The 22309-nt window shown below is 36.5% G+C and overlaps 1 protein-coding gene across 1 annotated transcript in view; it reads left to right on the top strand.

The window, feature by feature from the left end:
- The window catches only part of LOC106878426 (NF-kappa-B essential modulator), a 62984-nt gene that overhangs the window by 24282 nt on the left and 16393 nt on the right, over positions 1 to 22309 (top strand). Inside the window, exons 4-8 of the mRNA XM_014927634.2 lie at positions 6756 to 6950; positions 11024 to 11260; positions 13702 to 13845; positions 17425 to 17543; positions 21569 to 21721. Of these exons, the coding sequence (XP_014783120.1) occupies positions 6756 to 6950; positions 11024 to 11260; positions 13702 to 13845; positions 17425 to 17543; positions 21569 to 21721 (848 nt within the window). The remainder of the gene's footprint in view (positions 1 to 6755; positions 6951 to 11023; positions 11261 to 13701; positions 13846 to 17424; positions 17544 to 21568; positions 21722 to 22309) is intronic.

The following is a 22309-nucleotide window of genomic DNA, read 5'->3' as shown; positions in this document are numbered from 1 at the left end:
CATCATCATCATCATCATCATCATCATCATCATCATTTAACGTCCGCTTTCCATGCTAGCATGAGTTGGACGATTTGACTGGGGACTGGCAAACTGGATGGCTACACCAGACTCCAATATGATCTGGTAGAGTTTCTACAGCTGGATGCCCTTCCTAATGCCAACCACTCCAAGAGTGTAGTGGGTGCTTTTTATGTGCCACTGGCACGAGGGCTAGTCCAGCGGTACTGGCAATGGCCACGCTCAAATACTGTTTTTTATGTGCCACCTGTACAGGAGTCACTCTAATGTTTTGTTCACATGCCACCAGCACAAGTGCCAGTAAGGCGAAGCTGGAAACGATCGCGCTCAGATGGTGTTTTTTACGTGCCACATATATTCATAATGAACTTCTGTATAGTTTATGTGAACAAAATTTCACACACAAAGCATTGGTTAACCTGAGGCTATGCTAAAGGACATATCCCCAATGTGATCCTGTACAGCAATATTGAACCTAGAAACATGTGGTTTTGAAACACATTTCTGAACCTTCTGCCAAGCCAGCTCCCGTGAAGCCATCTAATCCATGCCAGCATGGAAAGTTGATGTTAAATGATGACCACTATCCCTATGTCCATTTTCTCTGTCCAGTCCTACATTTCTCATGCTATGGAAGACAATTTGGTTGGATTTTGGGTAGTTAGTCTTTCATCTGCTTAATGCTATAAAAACTGCTGCCTTCTTATGTTTTGTGTTGTGATGGACATTCATTTAGGATCTTACACAGTAGAATATCCTTGTGTTATTTCAATGATCCACTAGATCTAGATCCTTATGTTATTTTTTTTCTCAGGATATTAAAAAACTGTAATCCTTTAAACTATTGCAGTATCTGGTCCTAACTTGAGATTGAAAGGGTGAGATATCTGGCACTATATCATAGCATCCATTTCTAGGGGTGTCTATAAATCTCAATGCTAAAATGTGGTACCAGTCCTTCCATTATCTTCTGTATGTATATATTATTGCATGTTTTCCTTATTCAATCCAAGTATCCCATCTGCTGAATAGACACAATCTCTTTTGTTGTAGGAGCATTAGATTGCTTAATTTCCACAGTTAGTGTGTTGAAGCCATAGTTGGTTCCATACAGCCAAGAACAAATATTTTCTACAAGACCAACATTGTTTCTGATTCTAAATGCTCTCAGAACTTCACCCTGCCAGTCATCTCCATTTTGATTTCATTTTAATAATAAATAAATTAAATAATGTACCATTATTCATTCTGATCGAAGATTACTTACTGGTTGTGACACTAGGTTTGTAATCTCCCTAGGTCATGTGTATCCTGGTTACATTCTATTGGGCAGGTAGTGATAAGTTTGAAACTTTCCAACATAAAATTGCATGCTCTTTTTGCCAACCCACCTGTACATTGCATTGAGAACTTTCTGAACATTTTTGACATCATTGCGACTTTTAGTTGCCTTTGGTATTTTTGTATCATCAGTATAGTTAGTAGAAATGGCTGATCAAAATAATTATTGTAAGATTGTGGAGAATTGGTTCACTTTGTGATGTTTATGTTTGAGTTCAACTCCTGCTCAAACCTAATTTATCTTCCATTCTTTTGAAGGTGATTAAAATAGATACTGGAGGGTAGGGTGAGGGTAGAGTTGATGTAATTGACTAGAGCTTAAAAGCAGTGACCCAGCACAATTACAATCCAATGCATAGTACTAGTAAAAGGAGTTGCACAATATTGGAAGTATTGTCAGCTGGCCCCATAAGATTCACAATACTTATTGTATGCAGATGTCACTATTTGAGGTATATAATTTTAGTCAGATGCTCTTATTGAGAAGTGCAAAAATTGTAAAACACTTGATTAAATGAATGCACAATGAATTCCTTGGTTATATGAAATTTTGTATGGTGGTGACAGGGAGAGAAACATTCCAGCTTTATCAAGATACATGTGACTGTGATGGAAGCTAAAAACTGAAGTGTGAAAGACTGGGATATTGAATGGCCAGTTATTGAGTGCTACCACAGCTTATATAAATGGAAATTCGAGCAATGCCAACTCTATACAGTTGAAGAATATATCTTGATACAGATTATTTGATGTATTAAATTAAAAAAAAAATCTCAGAAATTCTCTTGAAATGCAAACTCAACAATCTTTACCTGGCAAATGGTACCAGTGGGATGAAGGCCAACTGATCAACTGGAAGTATGCAGCACACATTCACTTGAAACACTAAATATTGATTATCAAAGAACCCATAAGCTGTTTTTAATGAAATGCTATCCAAAGAAGATTTGGGTAGCATGAGGAAATAAAATGATTAGGGTAAAGTTAGGTTCAAACAGGGCTAAGCAGGGGCGAAACAACACCAACAATTAAAGCAACCATTCATGAGCAGTATCTGAATGATGTAAATCTCCATTTCAACTCCATGATTACAATTCCTCTTTTGTATTGTAGTGATACAGTAGAAAATTTACTGTTGTACTGATAGCTTTGAACATAACATCAGAAATAATTTTTGAGTAGTTACATGGTACACATTGTTAACAGGAAGAGATAAGTGAAAACCAAAAGAGATTGTTGCAATGATATAAAGACATATAATTTTATCCATCTGTTTTGATTAAACATATATTTAGTTCCATGAAATAAAGTTCCATGTTGAAACCAGAGCATTTGCCAGCTTAAAACAAGGATTGAACTGGCTAGTTTTGTCTTAAAACTTGTCATGGATCACTTACCTCTGCCATCTAAACTACTGCAATAAAGTAATAGAATTATATATAATAAATATAATCAATATGGTGAATGACACAACTCTTGTAATGGTACAAGATGGATGGTCTATCATTAATAACTCCTACATGGATAATGAATAAATATATGAAATTTTAATATCCTTAATAAAAGCTTTTGGCATCTTGGAATGAGAATTGTTTACCTTTGTAAAGAATTGACTGCTATTTGAGTAAGTGTTTAAGACTGTAGAAACTTTTTTGCTGTGTCATCTTTAAGAGATAAAAAATATTTGTGTAGATTGAAATTTGTCAAAGTTGTAATTAGTGTCTTTAAGAAAGCTAGTTGTTTGATCATTGTCTCAAATGTGTCTGGTACAAATATACTGTGTGAGGTAAACTCATTGATCCAAGTTATCTACACCTAAGTATTAGGTATAGGGAATACATTTAAGAAATTAATTAAAAATTCTGATGAAATATCTTACAGACTGAGATGCAAAAATTAGTTAAGGAACTGATTGCTATAAATGCTTTAAAACATGATCGTTGGGGTTATGTTAAAAAAAAGCCATAATGTGTCAACACAAAATGTCATTGGTGGACAGAATTTAATGAAGGTAAGTTTGTATCAGTTGTACACAGTTCTGGGTGTATCGCAATGAAGTTCACATTTTGACTCTTCTGATAATTATTTTTGGGGCTTACTAATACTTTGGCTGACTAATCCTGTACTATTTTGGCTGTAAACTTTTCACTTCATTTCACTGAAATCTGAATTAGTTATCCTTACTAAAGTTGGTGGTGAAATACTGGAAAATGAATCAAGCAAATAATGAATAATAGAGAATATGATGAAACCATTTGATCTTCTGTAGTGTAGTTTAGTTATCAGTCTGTTATAGATATATAAATAGAGGCTACTTCATCTGGTGATGTTAGTTGTTAAAGCTAAATTAGAGGTTAGTTATAAGACCAAGAGTGTAAAATTTGCTATCAAGAAAACTGGTGAAGGTCTGTGTTGGTAACAGTTAGTGAATAGAATTTGGTTTATAGATTTATTGATAACATCCATTACATACACACTTGCATACATTATGGAAAAATATTTTAATCAGTTTCATATTGAATTAGTTGTACTTTGAAATGATATTGTCATATTACAACAGAGACATACTAGTTTCCATTGGTGGAAGTTTAGGTGTGGTTTCAACTTTCTTGGCAGCCATTATTAGAATGCAGAAATGGATATTCTGTTATGTCAGTGAGGGGTTTCAGGCGACTGTGTGTGTATGTCTGAATCCAACCCATGCAACAACCTCTCTAATACTTGTACCATGATCAAATTTACTCAGACCAGGCTTTAGTGAAAGATAGGACATCCTGTTGCCAAAAACATGACATACACAATGACTAAGTTCACTGTTTTTATATTTTCTATCTGTTGTGTTTGTCAGTCTATCCATTGGTCTGGTTGTCTATCTACCTGCCTACTTCTTGCTTTGGCTTTTATAAATGAAGAATAGAAACAAGAACATAAAAAACAAAAAAAAGTTTTGACAAATATTTTCTTATAATTGTGTTTATTTTAGCCTTTTTCTCTGGGTCCTCACACTTCAACATCTGACCCCCAGATTTGCTGTATCCTCTCTCTGTATTTTCTACTGCTACTACTATGTTTTTTTGCACCTCAGAGCCAACTGTCTCATACCACTCTCATTTAACTTACCTTTCCTCCTCTAATAATCCATATTGTGTCCACCTTTCATGCCTTGAACTAATCACTATCGCAGCCTTCTGGAATTCGCTCCATGCACATACTTCTTCCTCAGTCATCTTGAAACTGTTCAAGAAGATAATAATGACCGCATTGATCTCACTGATCTTGAAGAGCCAGCAATGGCCGTTGCTGTAACCCCTGGACCAAATCAAAAGTAATAATAAGAATAGGCAAAAGGCCTGAAATTTTAGGTGATGGGGTTAGTTTATTACATTGGCCCCAGTGCTCAACTGGTACTTACTTTATTGACTCCAAAAGCATGCAAGTCAAAGTCAATTTCAGCAGGATTTGAAATCAAAACAAAATGTTGGAAGAAGTGCTGTTAAGTGTTTTGTCCAGCATGATAATGATTCTGCTAGCTCATCGCCTTAATACCTACTACTACTACTAATGTGGATGTGCAATGGTCCAGTGGTTAGGGCAGTGGACTCGCGGCCGTAGGATCGTGGTTTCAATTCCCAGACCAGGCTTTGTGAGTACTTATTGAGCGAAAACACCTAAAGCACCGTGAGGCTCCAGCAGGGGGTGGTGGCAAACCCTACTGTACTCTTTTACCACAACTTCCTCTCACTCTTTCTTCCTGTTTCTGTTGTACCTGTATTTTGAAGGGCCAGCCTTGTCACACTCTGCGTCACGCTGAATCTCCCTGAGAACTATGTTAAAGGTACATGTGTCTGTGGAGTGCTCAGCCACTTGCGCATTAATTTCACGAGCAGGCTGTTCCATTGATCGGATCAACTGGAACCCTCGTCATCATAACCGACGGAGTGCCACTACTACTACTTTCAAAACTTATATTTTTATTTTGTTGATGTGACCATTTACAAAGTATATTTTTAATAGGTGTTTCATGGGGCTTCTCTGATTTTCTAAATGACTAACTTTACTTCACCTTTAGATCTGACATTTTTACCTCGTTTTCTGTTATTTACAAATTGAGCAGTGTGTTTTATTTTTAACACAATAATTAGAATATTAATTTAATGGCATCATTCACACATACAACCTGTGGTTCACCTATTCAGATCTTTAATCATTCAGCAGCAGATGTTTATCAGAATGTTTTTGTAAATTAGGAAATACTTGTGGTAGTATGGCTCTGCTGTTTTAAACTTGTTAACTGATACAATGTACACTGTCAATACATTGTGGTAAGGTAAATCTATTTGCTTACTTTAGGTGGCTTCATTAACACTCCCATAAAGCATACCAATGTCCACTCCTCTGTAGTTGACTTGGTAGAAATAGCAGCATAATTTCTTTTCAATCATGCCATACCTCACAATTTTTCGAAAAAGTAAAGGGCATTTGATAATATAATGATATTACTTCTGATAGTAACAAAGGCATTCATTCTAAGTGAAGGACAAAATGCATGATGCCTGTATAAGAAGTGTAGTGTTGTATGGTAGGGAAATGAGCATGGAATGTGGAGGATGACCATAGGTTGGGAAGAAATTAGGTGAGCCAGCTACATAGGATATATAATGTTAGCATGCATGAATGGCAGATCACAAATGAGTTGAAAGACAAAATGGATTTAAGAGAAATCACTTGTAGTGTGCAAAAGAGAAGATTGATCTAGTGTGGACAAGTGATACATATGTAGGATGACACTTGGCTAAAAGAAGTACCAAGTCATCTAAATAGAAAGAAGCTGTGGAAGACCAAAGAAGATATGGAAAGAAGTAGCGAATGCTGATCTCAGAAGGCTGAACTTAGTAATGACGATGATGTGCTGGAGACTCTATGTCCAACTCCCTTCGTCTGTTTCTTCCTTGGATAAAATATTGATTTCTGACATTGATGTAACAAATTTAGTGGGATAGAAGGATACAGCTTATTAAATCAGCCCCAGTACTTCACTGATATTAAATTAATACCAGTGAAGTACTGGTGCTGAGTTGACTTTTGCAAGATTTGAACTGAAAATGTAAAAGGGCTGTAACTAAATACAAGACACTTTTCTAATGCTCCAATGGTTCCATCAAACCTCTACTCTTTTTCAGATTAAATATTTTAAAATTAAAGGAAAAAAAGAATGATGAGCACGCTAAATATGTGATATGCATTTAGAAACAATAGGTATTGGTTAAGGGTGATTTATTTGGGGTCAAGCAACTCTGTAGAACCTCCCTCAAACTGGTTTGCAATGGATGCTCCTTTTTATTGATTTGCTTCTTCCAAAGGTTACTGACCAAAGTTTCTGTATGTTTCTGAAGGTACATGAGGATAATAAAGAAACGCTGAGTACCAATGAGAATCACGAAAGTTTTTGCCTGCCATCTGAAATAGAATCTCTAAGAAATCAAAGTCTTCTTGAAAAAGAGAGAAACACCTCAGCAATGTGTGAAAATTTACAAGCTGAAAACAACAAACTAACTGAGGAGAACTTAAACTCTTATCAAAAGTATCAAGTATGTTTCATTATCCTTTATTTGAATATTCAACTTTGAAATGTTTTTTTTTTCATAATTTTCAATTGATTGGTCTTCATTTAAAATCTTATAATAATTCTGCTTGTCATTGCATTACTTAGCCCATCAATAACACTTCCACATGATTAGAGAAAAAAAGGGAGGGAAAAAAGAGGGAGAGAGAAGCGTCCATGACATGAGGTAGAGGGAATGTAATTGTGATGTTTTCGCATGATTAATTGAAGGGAAAGAGAGGAGAAAGAAAAAGGAGAGGGAAAAAGCCGATAAAACAAAAAGTGAGACAGAAAGAGGAAGAGAGAAGTGTCCATGACATGATGTAGGGGGAAATGTAATATTTATTACGTGATTAAAAAAGTTAGTGTAAGGTAGAAGAGGAGAGTTAAAAATATAATTTTAGCAGAGGGGTGATGTTGTGATGGTGAGGTTAAAGAAAGGCAGAGAGAGAGAGAGAGAGATAATGATGATGATGATGGTGGTGGTGGTGGTGGTGATTGGATAATGAAAAGTGTATCTTTTTTTTTATTGAACTAAGTTTTTTGTATCACCTACCACTTAACGCATGCGCATAAGTGCAATTCTGTGAAATACTCACGCTTATTTACATGGCAGATATATGCAATTTAATTAAAGGTTGTATCGTATGTACAGAATTTTTTTTTTTTTGTTTATGGGGAAAATGGAAAAATAAGAGTAAATATTTATTTTATGAGTGTTGTATAATAAGTCTATAAAATTGTGCATAAAGTATATAGAGTGTTTATACAAAGTGCATTAAGTAATCATCATATTCCAATTTCTTTCACTTTTCAATGAGTAGTAGATGAATGTCTTATCTTTCCATACAGACCCAACACAGGTTATGCTTTCAGGTTTTTTGGATAAACTTTTCAGAAATAACTCGTTTACCATTAATTCTGTGAAATATTCACAGGTCCCGCTAGTAACATATATATTAACAGTGCTTTGTGGCCCATTGAATTGTTAGACCATGTATCACTACAAACTTCCTCACATGTGAGAGAGGATAGATCAGAATGACATCTTCCTTTTTTTTAATTTTTTTTTTGTGGTTTAATGGAGAAAGTCACTACCTATAACTCAAGATCTTGATATTCTCTGAACAGTGACCTAAACTGAATGTTTACAACAAAGTGGACTCTGCTAAAAGTTTCTGTGGGTCAAGTGGTGGTGTTATACTTAAATCTACATAGATTTAAGTACAACACTACCAGCTGCCAAAACATACATCACTTATGCAATATATTTCTGAAGATCTCTATGTTACCATGGTCCCTGTTATCACTAACTTCAGGCACAATGAAAAGTCAGTAAAAAGGATAAAGGCTGTCAACCTTTCTAGGTTCCTAGGCTTATCTGTTTGGTCAGCTGTGATTGACTGTCTGTCTGTTTGTCACTACTTACCTATAGAAAATTGGGACTATTGCCAGTTTTCATGGTTTTGTTTAGCCATATGTCACATTCCATCTTATATTCAGATATAAGTGTGTATAGGCCTACAGGGAATTTGGACTGAATTTGTATAAAAGGAGAAGAAAACACAATATCTCATTTACAAATAGAAATATTTTAAAAAATCAAAGGTTCAATTCGATTATGGCTGGGAGATAGCAATTTACTCAAAGTAGCTTCTACCATGGCCTCAAGATAGCTGTGGAATCTGGGGCATGCATTCCTTACTGTGTCTAGGAAGATCTTCAGACACCTCCTTCATCTTGGCCACCAGTTCATCCTTGGTGTTGTAAGCTGAGCAGTTGATGTCTTTCTCAACTGCCTCCTCAATTGTAATCCATGGGATAACAACCGAGAAAATTAGGAGGGCAAAAATAGGGGCTGGTGAAGTCATAGAGATTCTTCGACAACCACTTCTAATTCTTTCCAAAAGTATGGCAAAGAGCTGAATCCTGCTACCAAACATAAGGCCTTCTAGCAGTAACTTTCTCTAGCCAGGGTTTGACTACAGTCTCCAGCAGCTTCACATAACCATCTGAATTGAGCCTAAAGCCCATTTTTTGGATGAATTCCAGTGTGTGGTCACAGTCAGAATACCTGCTGGGTCCCTTCTTGCTGCTGCCCATGTCATGTCTTACAGGCTTTACAGTGTTCATCGAGCATTGAGCAGCAAGCATGATGTCAGCATTTTGATACCTTGCATGAATCATCATGATACAGGTAAACTTTGCCAATAATCAGATGGCTTCTAGTCATCATTGTCAGCTAACTTTTTCTCAACTGCAACTTTAATCTTTATGTTCTCCAATGTCATTGAGCATTTTCTAATACATCAAGCTGTTCCTGAAAAAAAAATTGTCAGATTTAGCCTGAACATCCTGTACATTGTCAAATGCAATCGTAATTTTAAAAAAAGGTTTGATTTGAGGGACATTTGACTTCTCCTATACTTAGCAGGTCAAACAACCATGGAAAGGCTTGGTGGGGGGCTCAGTTTGCAAAGTTGTATGGCTTGAAGGATAATACAGGGTGGGGCAGAGAGGATGGACGTTTTTGAAAAATTCACAAAATCATTAATCTTAGCTGCAAACAAATTTTATTGACATCAATGTGTTCATATTAAATTAGCATTTGCCAAAACGAAGTGTGGAAAGCAACATCCATCATGTGGTGTCTGTTTTCATCGATGCATCTCTGAAGGCGTTTTTGGAAGTTGGCCTCCATTCTCTCGGGTATTGTTCTGTCGATTTGGGTGAGTTCCATGCGAATAGCTTCCTTCAAATCGTCCAATGTATGGGGTTTATGTACATACACACATCCCTTGAGGTTTCCCCACAAGAAATAATCACACATAGACAAATCAGAGGACTGAGGGAGGCCTAGGAATGTCAGCAAACCTGGAAATGAGGCAGTCATTGAAGAGAGAGCAAAGAACGTCCATTGATGCTCTGGCTGTGTGGGCTCTTGCCCCATCCTGCTGAAACCACACATCGAATAGGCATACGTTTTTGTCATAATTCAGGCTCAAAGAAGTTGTTTGTCATCTTGATGTAATGCTTGGCGTTCACAGTAACAGCATTTCCATTATTATCTTCAAAAAATTAAGGATGACAACTTTTCCAACAGTACACCAGGCCATCACTTTTGGGCTGTGCAAGTGATCTTTCGTGCAGTTCTCTTGGATTTTCAAGAGCCCAATAACGACAGTTCTGTTGATTCACCATGCCATTGAGATGAAAATGAGCTTCATCACGCATTAACAAAATGAGGTTGTCATTTACCTCAAACATTGATTCTATATGATGTGCAAAGTTAAGCCACTGTGCATAGCCCCATGGTTTCCACTGTTGCCCAATGACCAATTTGTATGGGTGGAAATGCAGGTCTTCATGCTAAACACACCTTACTGATTGATTACAGATGTCAAGTCCAGTGGAATGCCTCCAAGCAGAATGATTTGGACTTCGTATCAAAGCTTGTCTGACATGTTCCACATTTTCTGGGGTCCATACCATTTGTGGCACCTCCACTGGTCTCCTGTTCATTAGTGTACCTCGTGTATGAAGTGTATTCATCCAACGTAAGCCTGATTTCGGTGAAGTGGCACTGAAACTCATGCTGAACTGCTGTAACAGACTCCATGTACCTGTCACAGGCAAACATGCAATGCTCTTTCATGTAATAGCCATTTCAGAAACGTCCACCCTCTCTGCCCACCCTGTATCTATCTAAAATATTCCAACAAGGAAGACTCTCTAGAGTTGGTCAATCTACTGGAAACAACAGTCAAATCTCCCTCATATTAAATCTTGCTGTCTTAAGGAAAGATCATGTTAGAGAATGTAGTATTAGACATAACTCTAAAAAATGAGATGGTCATGTCTGAAATGCCTTTGATCATAATTTTCAATCTAGGCTGATGTGGGACTAAACAGCAACAAAATATTTCAGTAATTCATACAAACGTGCAATCTATTATTGTGTGGAGAAGGAAGTATGTATGTGTTTGTGCAGGGACTATTTAATGTTACATTGTCTTTCTTTGCATGTGTTATGTTGTTTTGGTTTTTCTTCCTTTTCAGACTCTTCTGGTGCAAACTAAACAGGAATCTAGTTCTGAAGACCTAACAGATCTAAGTTCCAAGTTGGAAAACTATGGATCAAATACTGATGAGACGTTCTCCAATCTCATAAACGATAACAGTCAGCTTGGCAATTATTCAGATGATGCATTTTATAAGAGTATGATGAATCAATTAAGTATTGAGCGGTTACTCGTGAATGATTTGAGGATGCAGAATAATGAATTAGAGAAAAAGGTAAATGCTCTATTTTTGTGGTTTGTTAACATCATGTACCCTCCAGGGCTGAACGCAAGTCACCTAGCCAGTCCATGACTTATATGTTCATGGCTTGTAAAACCATGTGCTGGTATGCACAAAAATCACATACCTAAGAGAAGATTTACATATGAAGTGAAATAGCATAATAAATATTATTAACCACATACTGTGCAAAAGTCTTTGGTCACTTTAAACTGTTGTAAATTTCTACTAATTGCCAACTTGTAAGTGGATGTTTCACATTGTGTTTTTTACAAATGAAACATTGACCCTGTTGGAGTTATTTCCATACCTAATCATTATATTTTGTAGTAGGGGTTCTGAATGAAAGGGGAAGATGCAAGACAACCAACAAAAATGGCCATGCAAAAGTTTTCACCTACCTCACATAAACCAATCAAGATACAGTGTTTCAAAACAGAAAAATACCTGTAATGAAAATTTATTACATAATGTTCATTTCAAGAAGTTCCTGTACATTGTTAATATTTCATGTGGCTTCCCTTATCTTGAATAATTGCTTCAATGTACCTGGGAAGAGATGTGTACAAATCCTTCACCATCTTCATAAGTATGAGATGCCATTCTCTGTGGCTGAGCTCTCACAACTCTTCAAGATTGCATGGATTCTTCTGATGAACTCTTCTTTTCAGTTGTGTCTACATTTGCTCGATGATATTTAAGTCAGGGCTCTGAGCTGGTCAACCTTTTAATATTGTAACTCCTTCACCAGCCAGATTCTGTTGTGTTGCACATGATCTGTGTCATGGAGTTTCATCATGCTGAAAACTCTCACTTTCATCCAAGTCTGGTGTCAAATTGTCCTGCAGCAATTGGATGTATTTGGCACTATTCAAGTTACTGTCAATTTTAACCAACTTTCTTGTACCATCACTTTTTGTATATCCCCAAAGCATCAAACTCTTTTACTCCCAAACTTCACTGTTTTTGTTGTGTAATGTGGGTTGTTTCACTTTCTAATAAGTGAGAATTTCTCAAAAGGCCTCCAGGATAGCGAAACGACCCATGTTACACGACAAAAACAGTGAAGTTTGGGGGTAAGAGTCTGACTCTTTGGGAATACATAAAAAGTGATGGTTCAAGAAAGTCGGTTAAAATTGACAGTAACTTGAATAGTGCCAAATACATCCAGTTGCTGAAGGACAATTTGATACCAGACTTGGATGAAAGTGAGACTTTTTTTAGCATGATGGAACTCCATGCCATAGATCGTGTACAACACAACAGAGTCTGTCTGATGAAGGTGTTACCATATTAAAAGATTGGCCAGCTCAGAGCCCTGACTTAAATATCATCGAGCAAATGTAGACACAACTAAAGAGAAGAGTTCGTCAGAAGAATTCATGCAATCTTGATGAGTTGTGAGAGCTCAGCCACAGAGAATGGCATCTCATACTTGTGAAGATGGTGAAGGATTTGTATGCATCTCTTCCCAGGTACATTGAAGCAATTATTCAAGCTAAGGGAAGTCACATGAAATATTAACAATGTACAGGAACTTCTTGAAACAAACATTATGTAATAAATTTTCATTACAGACATTTTTCTGTTTTGAAACACTGTATCTTGATTGGTTTATGTGAGGTGGGTGAAAACTTTTGCATGGCCATTTTTGTTGGTTGTCTTTCATCTTCCCCTCTCATTCAGAACCCCTACTACAAAATATAATGATTAGGTATGGAAATAACTCCAACAGGGCCAATTTCAAACAGTACTCTTAGCTATGACACCATCTCCATAAACAGCACTTTTCTTCTTTGCTGTTTGTACAGTGTTTTTTACTTTCTGAAAAAAAACCCAACAAAAAAAACCATTAAATGACAAAAATGTATTTCATTTTCCTTCATTTTCAATTTCATTGTAAGAACAGTAGAAGTAAATAATCCAGACAATATTCAAATAGAAAAATGTGCTGAGATCTCTTCTTTCAGAAAATCTGTACTATGTCGTATGTTCCTGTCATGTGATAAAATAGATCATGTGATTAAACATCACCAACTGAAAAACACTACACTTTTTTTGCCAACCCAATATACATTGTGTGCTTCATGCAGCCTTAAGGGTTTTAACTCTTATTTCTTGCAATGACGATTAAATTTTATATATCTCTGTGTGTGTCTTTGTGTCTCCCCCACTACTGCTTGACAGCCTGCTTAGCAGTTTGGCAAAAGTGACTGATAGAATAAGTACTAGGCTTTAAAAAAGTCCTGGAGTTGATTTGTTTGACTAAAATCCTTCAAGGCAGTTCCTAGCACAGCCACAGTCTGAAACAAGTAAAAGGAAAAAAAAAGATAATTATATCCTAATTATAGAATAATGTTCTGTTGTCCTTCCTTGGTTTTTCTTGTTTTTATTTTGTTTTTGATTTAATGTTATTTTTTTTTCTCATTTAATAGATTAAAACCATGCAAGATACTCTAGATTCTAAATTGGAACAAGAGAGAGTAAAATATTTGGAAAATATACAGAATATTCAAAAAAAACATAATGAAGAAATTGAGAGATTACAGTTAACTATCCCAGATTTGAATATTGTGAAGGTAATATTCTTGTTTGTGTGCATAAAGGATAGGATAGCCCCATACCAGCTCTGAGGGAGCAAACTTCTGATCAAAGGCATTCTAGCTGTGACCATACTAACTTTTATTTCTAATACAGTGTATTTAGGATTATATTATCAAATGAGTCCTTCTACTTTTAAGACAACAGGATATGATTTAACTACTATTTTAGCTGATCAGATGTACACATAGAAGTTTCCTCTTTTATATTTTTTACTTTAGCTTAATCAGGAAGGGGCAGTGCCAACAAACCTTTGGATGCCCTTTCAAATAAGTGAGATTCATATAAAAGAGATTCCGTTTAAATATCTGTTAAGTCAGTGTCTGTTGGGGAAAATGTTGTCTGGAATTGGAATTCCTGAGAATTTGATGTTCTGGGAAGGAAGGATTGGGAAAAGTAGTTAGTGTTGAGTCTGTGCTTGATGAAATACAGTAGGGGGGTGATAAAAGAAAGACTGAGGTTTGGGTGGAGATGGTATGATGGTAGCTGAATGACCAGCACAAATGATTTGTTTATAGTGATTAAATATATGTGCTGTACATTAACTCACTCCTTCCATCAAATTGACGTTGCCTGAACAGGTGCATGGTGTACCACATGTTGAGTGTTGAAGTGATCACAAAGCAACATGAGATGAACGGTTTTGCTCAAGAACACAATGCACCACCCAGTCCAGGAATTCAAACCATGATCTTGTGATTGCATGTGCAACATGCTAACCACTAGGCCATGTGCCCTCACGTAGATGATATACAAGTACCCCAATTTATTTACATTTGACGGATATTTGTCCTCATCTTGTCAAATATCTGTCAAATGTAAATAATGTACATAATTCCTCATCTTTTAAATATAGAAGTACCCTAATTGTAGGGAATGTTGTAGAGCCAAAATAAAGTCTGTTAAGCTGAGTACACAATGTGTTTTCAATTCTCTTCACTTATCTCTGAATTTAAGGATTCCTGTTTCTTTCCTTCTCTAAACTTATGGCATGTTCATACTTAGTTTAAATGAGCTCAACTCAATATTTTCCTTGCAATTAAGGCAAGAAGCTAGCAAAATTATTAGCATGCCAGTCAAAATGCTTAGTGGCATTTCATCTATTTTAATGTTCTCAGTTCAAATTCCACTGAGGTTGACTTTGCCTTTCCAGTACCATTTGAACACTGGAGTTGATGTAATCAACTTATCCCCTCCCCACGAAATTGCTGGCCTTTTGCCAAAATTTGAAACCTATATTTTCCTTGCAATTGTAATATTTACATTTTCTTATGTTGTCTGGAAAAAATATTTTTATAACCCTGTAACACCTAATTTATCAATATGCAGGAAAAAAAAGATTTTATTGGTTAATAAAAAAAAATGTTTAATATAAAAAAAGAATTAAATATGTATCATAGTTGGTGGTAGCAGCATTGTTGTTGTTCTTCTAACATCCACTTTTCCATGCTTGCTTTGACTCAGAAAGAATTTATCAAAGCTACTACTGGATGTCTTTCCTGTTGCCAACCACCATTGTATCTAAGCAAGGAAATATTTTGTCAAGGCCAAACGTAGAAACTAGTGACACTCCTTGTATGACACTTGTTCATAACTACCATGCAATGTTAAGACAGGTAAACATAGGGGGCACACACGCACACGCGTGCGCGCACACACACACACACACACACACTGGTCTTTCAGTTTCTGTCAACTAAACCTACCCCTGTAAAGGTGTGGTTGGTTTAGGGCTGTAGTAAAAGGCAGTTGTCCAAGGCGCTGTGCAGTTGAACTGAACCAGAAACCATTTTTGTTGAGAAGCAAACTTCTTCACCACATACCCATGTCTACATCTGTGTGTGCATATATATATATATATATCTGAGAAGAAGACCCATGGTGTCATGCAAATGGTGTCTGTGCCAGTGACATGTAAAAGTACCCATTACGCTCTTGGAGTGGTTGGTGTTAGGAAGGGTATCCAGCTGTAGAACCTCTGCCAAATCAGATTGGAGTCTGGTGCAGCCTTCCAGCTGGCCAGCCCTGGTCAAACTGTCCAACCCATGCCAGCATGGACAATGAATGTTAAATGAGGATGATGATGATGATGATATATATACACTCTCACAAACACACAGAGGCTGGATACCTGTGGTATTCAGTTCCTTTCCTATAAAACCATGTAATAGCAGAGTTCATTTAATGATTAAGTCTTAAGTAGCTTGAATGCTAGCCTCTCACTTCTCAGGATGATTTGAGGTAGCCTAGTAGCACTAAAAATATCAGTTGTTAAAACAGTGGCTCTGGCAATCATTGCCCTTCATGCACCAAAGCAAGGTGGGCCATGGCAGACTGCAGCAAAGGTATCTCTCTGTAATTTGATAGGCCTGCCATTGTCTCCAGACAGTTGTGTCATGGATATATTTAGACTTTGAAGACCAATCAGTGTAGGGGTCAAATTTGTAACTATTCCTCTACATTTATCAAATTTACTCACAAATGCTTCAAGGTTTTCTATATGTATTATGTGTGTATGCATATATCATCATTTTACATTTAATATCAGCTGGACAGGTTATTGATTGATCCAGTTTTTATTTGGAGTAGTGTGTGTAAAATATATTGCTATAATGAGGTCCCTGGTTTGAATCTACTGCTGAATATCTTGGAAAAGTGTCTTACAGAATTTCATTGTGAATGAAATTGGGTGAACAAAAACTGTGTAGAAGCCCATTGGGTGCATTGTCCCTGTAATTTAAACGTCTCTTGTTACACACTGCCATGTTGACAACCCTACCTAAGGATTACATTGATTGTACTTTTGTCTGCGGAATATTCAGCCACTTGCATACTAATTTAGTTATCTAGTAGTTCAGTTGATTGAACAATTGAATATTCATGGTTGGAAATATATATATATGGGCACTGGCAACGATCTCGCTGGACTGGCTCTTGTGCGGGTGGCACATAAGATGTACCATCCTGAGCGTGACCGTTGCCAGTACCGCCTGACTGGCCTTGTAGGGTTTTCGAGTGAGATCGTTGCCAGTGCCCCTGGACTGGCTCTTGTGCGAGTGGCACATAAAAGACACCATTTCGAGCATGGCCGTTTTCGTGCGGGTGACACGTAAAAGCACCCACTACACTCTCTGAGTGGTTGGCGTTAGGAAGGGCATCCAGCTGTAGAAACTCTGCCAAATTAGATTGGAGCCTGGTGTAGCCATCCGGTTGCACCAGTCCTCAGTCAAATCGTCCAACCCATGCTAGCATGGAAAGCGGACGATGATGATGATGATGATGATGATACATATATATATATATATATGATCATTTAACATCTGCCTTCCATGCTGGCATATATATATATATATATATATATATATATATATATATATATAAATGATAAATATTTCATATGCTGACAATTCTGTAAGAATGGTAAAATATTATAATTGCTTATGTGCAAAATGACTTCCAAGTGCAAAGAATAGTTTGAGCTTTTCCAAAGCTTGCACTTTTGCAGTAGGCGTTACTTTCAATATTAATTTAGCTGTTGTTGTTATTGTTTTTGCCAGTCAATGGCTGTTGATCAAGAAGCACTGAAGCGCCAAGTGATGATCTTGCTTGATGAAGCAAGAGAGAATAAAGAAGAGACTGCATCTTTGAGAGAAATCCAAGCAATTAAAACTGAACAGTAAGCAGAACCTTAAAATATTTTCCTGCCCAGGCTGTCCAATCCCTCTTTTGTCCATTCTACAATTCTTGTGCAGTAGCATACCACACTTACAGTATTGACACCTTTGATCAATTTTCATCCCATTCACCTTGGATCTATTTAGTTTTTACACTCTTATGGTATATTCAAAAGAAATCTTCATTTTTTTTATATGCTCATCTTATATAATGTTGTACTCCGTGGCTGCCTACTTTACACTCTCTCTTCAGTTCAAGAACAGCACATCTGGATGTTATGTGTCATGTGAGAAAATTTGTTTGGCCTGAGTAAGGGAGTCCGAAGGACCTCTGCTAGCTCTGTAAAGCTTGAAGTCTCTTTTGCAGTTTATTACCAGCTTTCATCTTTAATACCAGGAATGGTAGTAACATGCTAATAATAAACAGTAGGGGTGACACAGTCTCCTTGAAAGATACACCTCCTGATGTTGACTTGTCCAATTTCTCTTCCACCTGCTGTCTAAACAATCTTCCAATTCCTCATACTGCTTCTGATTGAGTTTATCATATTTTTAGCTGCCCCGAATGTCTCCAGGCATTTTAGAATCCATGAGTGAGGAACCATCTTGTATGCCTTCTTATGGTCAATCTGAGCCATTGATAAGTTTGTCAACTTTTTCCTGCAGTACTCTTTGACCTTCATGTCATTGAATTCTTCTTCCACATCTTGGAGCCAAGGCTTTTTATTGTTTCTGACTTCCTCTGATCAGATTTTGCTCCGAAATGATGTTAGGATCAGCTGGTTCTGCCTCTTCCCTATTTCCTCCATCCAGAGTCTTATAGAACAGTTTCTAATTTGTTCTGAACAGTTGCTGTTGATTGAGCTGTAGGCAGCTTTCCTCATACACCCACTTTGATCTTTTGTTTCAAAATATTTAAGACAAAATGCCATTTTCCTCTAGGTGGCATTGATCTTAAATCCTTTTGTCATGTATCAGCACTTCCTTTTATTCTCCTTATTATTTGCTGTTCATCTTTGTAGGGTTGATAAAATAAATTGCCAATCAAGTCCTGGGGTTGATATAATTGACTTGCCCCTTCTTTCAAAATTGCTGGCCTTCTACCACAATTTGAAAGAATTATTATTATTATTATTATTATTATTATTATTATTATTATTATTATTATTAAGTGAGAGAGCAGTGCATGCCATTAAAGTGACAACAGGGTAAAATATACGAAGCCCAGTATACTCACCATGACTACTCGTCTGATAAGAGTACACCAGGCACATGCATCACAACCATGTCTGCGCGATATGGTGATCTCATATCAAGATAAACAGCGCATGACCTCGCAGGTGGGGCCCAGATAGAATTTTCTTCAGGTTGAGTAGCCCATCCCGCTCAAAAGGTCCCTGAATAAGGTTCGTTTAAGGATGTTGAGCAAAACACCCATGTTTCCAAAGGTGAATTATTCAAACCCCCAAAGAATTCCTCTCAACACATGGCTATGATGCTCCCCCACTACTTCTGCTCATGATCAGAGATGCACATATCATCAGCCACCAAGGGACATGCTCAACTGCTCAAGGAGAAAAACTGAAAAGCAAATCTGCAGTATTGAGCAGAATATTTGCTGTAGCCCATCTTTTATACCAAGACAAAACCATGTACATGATAACACTTCCAATCAATTAAGATCAGAAGTCATGAGAGCCACTGCTTGGTACTGCATCCAGGCATTATTATTATTATTATTATTATTTTAGCAGCTAAGGGGGTGAGCTGGCAGAACCAGACAAAATGTTTAGTGGCTTTGCATCCATCTCTATGTCCTGAGTTCAAATTCCATTGAGGTTTGCTGTTCATCCTTTCAAGGTTGGTGAAATAAGTACCAGTTGAGTACTGAGGTTGATGTAATTGATTTGCCCTCTTCTCCAAACCTGCTGGTCTCTGGCCAAAATTTGAAACTATTACTACTACTACTTCATAATAATAATAATAATGATGATGATGATGATGATGAAGAGTCACTCTTGGTGTTGAGTGTTTGAAGGAATGGATTTAAAAGAAAGAAAAAAGAGGGAGACAAAGAAAAAACAACTTCAAAAATAAAAGCAGTTGCATCTATTTGTAATGGATGTGTTAATGTAATTTGAGTCTAGATATAGATTTTGCTATGGTATCATAATGGGGACACTGATGATTTTGATCTTCCCTGCAGTTGGGAAAGTCTGTCCATTGATTGCAGGATATGATTTTTTTTTATTGTTCTGTTTCTTCAATTCAAATTGTTTTGATGCATCATGACACATTCTACGCCATGCAGATCAATGACTTTCCCAAAAAGTCAAATTAAGCTGGAGAGACTTCAGTGATTGCTTCAGTTTATCCTTGTAGCTAAGGATGGGTCTTCCCTTATCAAGGTGTCCCTCTACTTGTTGGCCATACAAAAGAATTTTCAGAATGCTATCATCTTTCATTTGAACATCTGCACTTCCCATCTGCACTGAATTCTCAGTAGAATGCTTTTGATACTGGAGATATCACATTTTTCTAAGATTTTAACATTTGATATAATAATTATAATAAATAATAGTGATAATAATAATAATAATAATAATAAAAAGAATGTGATAGGATTTGTAATAAATAGAAATTGACTCTGTTTATTGAACTGAACAATATTTCAACAGTATGTCTGTTTTGGGTTCAAAATGAAAAATATGCAGAAATACAGAAATTCAAAATTTTAACTGGAATATCCTGTGTTCCTTTTTAGCCCAATTTTTGCTTTTTCATAACTGGTAACACTCAAGAACAAAAAAAAAAAAAAAGAAAGAAAACAGGAAATAGAACACTTAATCAAAAAGCTTTTTTGTAAATGTGATGGAATTCTATCATTTTGTTCATTTCTCCAGAGTCTGACATTAGTTAGCTCAAAAATATATTTATACTCGTGTGTCTTGAGGACGGAAAGTGCAGTAGAGTTAGAATATTTTTTTTAAGAATGTTTACTTTTAATTGTTCCTAAAATTTGCAGTCTTTTTGATATAAAATGTTCAGATATATTGTCAAATATTGTGCACTTCTCTATTATAAATTACATCACACACTTCTTGCTGTGTATTTACCTTTGGGAAGAGTTATGTCAGAAAATAAAGTACCAGTACTCTGCTCCTCCAAAATTTCAGGCCTTGTGCCTATTGTAGAAAGGATTTATTATTATTTGGGCACTGAGCTGGCAGAATTGTTACCATGCTGGGCTAAATGCTTAGTGGCATTTTGCCCATAGCTATATTCTGTGGTAACACTGGGGTCGATGTAATTGACTAGGCTTCGCCTCCAAAATTTCAAGCCTTGTGCCTTTAGTAAGAAGGATTATTATTATTACTATTATCGTTATTATGAAGGGGGTGAACTGGCAGAGTCGTCAGCAGGCTGGATGAAATGCTTAGTGGTATTTCACCTGTCATTATGTTCCGCGTTTAAATTCGACCGAAGTCGACTTTGCTTTTCATCCTTTCAGAGTTGATAAATTAAGTACCAGTGAAACACTAGGGTCAGTGTAATCAACTAGTCCCCTCTCCACAAATCTGAGGCCTTGTGCCTCTTGTAGAAAGGATTATTATTATTATTATTATTATTATGGCAAGCTGGCAGAATCGTTAGCACGCTGGGCAAAATGCTTAGCAGTATTTTGTCTGGTTTTATGTTGAGTTCAAATTCCTCTGAGGTTAACTTTGTCTTTCAGGGTCGATAAAATAAGTACCAGTTGAGTACTGGGGTCGATGTAATCAACTTAACCTCTCCCTCAAATTTCAGGCCTTGTGCCTATAGTAGAAAAGATTATTATTATTATTATTACATTCTGAATTCAAATTCTGCTGAGGTTATCTTTCATCCTTTCAGACTTGATAAAATACGTACCAATTGAAGACTGAAGACGATATAATCGACTTATCCCTACCTTGAAATAACTGGCCTTGTGCCAAAATTTGAAATCATTATCGTTATTATTACTACTACTTTTTTTTTACAATAGATGCCAGCGACTCGATGAAGCCAATGTTCGTCTTAGAATGGAGATGAAGACACGGCAGGAACAGGACACACAGCTAATAAACACTCTCCAATATTGTATACAAGATTTTGACAAGAAGTTAATAGCCGAACGAGAACATGTAAACATCAAACAGTCAGTATAACCAATCAATCAATATATAAAATGTGTTAGCATTATAGTCATAAATTCAGTGTATACACACACACACACACACACACACACACACACACACACACAAGCACCCATGCCAGTGACATGTAAGGGCATCCTTGCCGGTGACATGTACAATAAAAGGCACCCACTACAATCTTGGAGTGGTTGGCAGGGCATCTAGCCATGGAAACCAAACCAAAATTAGACTGGAACCTGGTCCAGCTCTCTATCTTACCAATTCCAGTCAAACTGTCTTAACTCATGCCAACATGGAAAGTGGATGCTAAATAGTAATGATGATGATGATGAATATTATAGATGTTATATGTATTTGTATGTGTATGTTTCCTTGTCTTGATGTCAGTGGGACTAAACCTGAAACCTTGTGGTTGGGAAGCAAACTTCTTAACCACACAGGCATGCTTGCACTCCATGTGTGTATATGTACGCACACACACACACACAAATGTATTTACATATGTGTATATGTATATATTAATATTTAGCAGAAGTAACAATGACTTTATGTATATATATATATATATATATATATATATATATATATAT

Source organism: Octopus bimaculoides, chromosome 20, assembly GCF_001194135.2.
Source record: "Octopus bimaculoides isolate UCB-OBI-ISO-001 chromosome 20, ASM119413v2, whole genome shotgun sequence".
Classification (NCBI taxonomy): domain Eukaryota; kingdom Metazoa; phylum Mollusca; class Cephalopoda; order Octopoda; family Octopodidae; genus Octopus; species Octopus bimaculoides.
The sequence above is the reverse complement of the archived record's forward strand: the minus strand, read 5'-3'. Positions and strand labels throughout refer to the sequence as shown.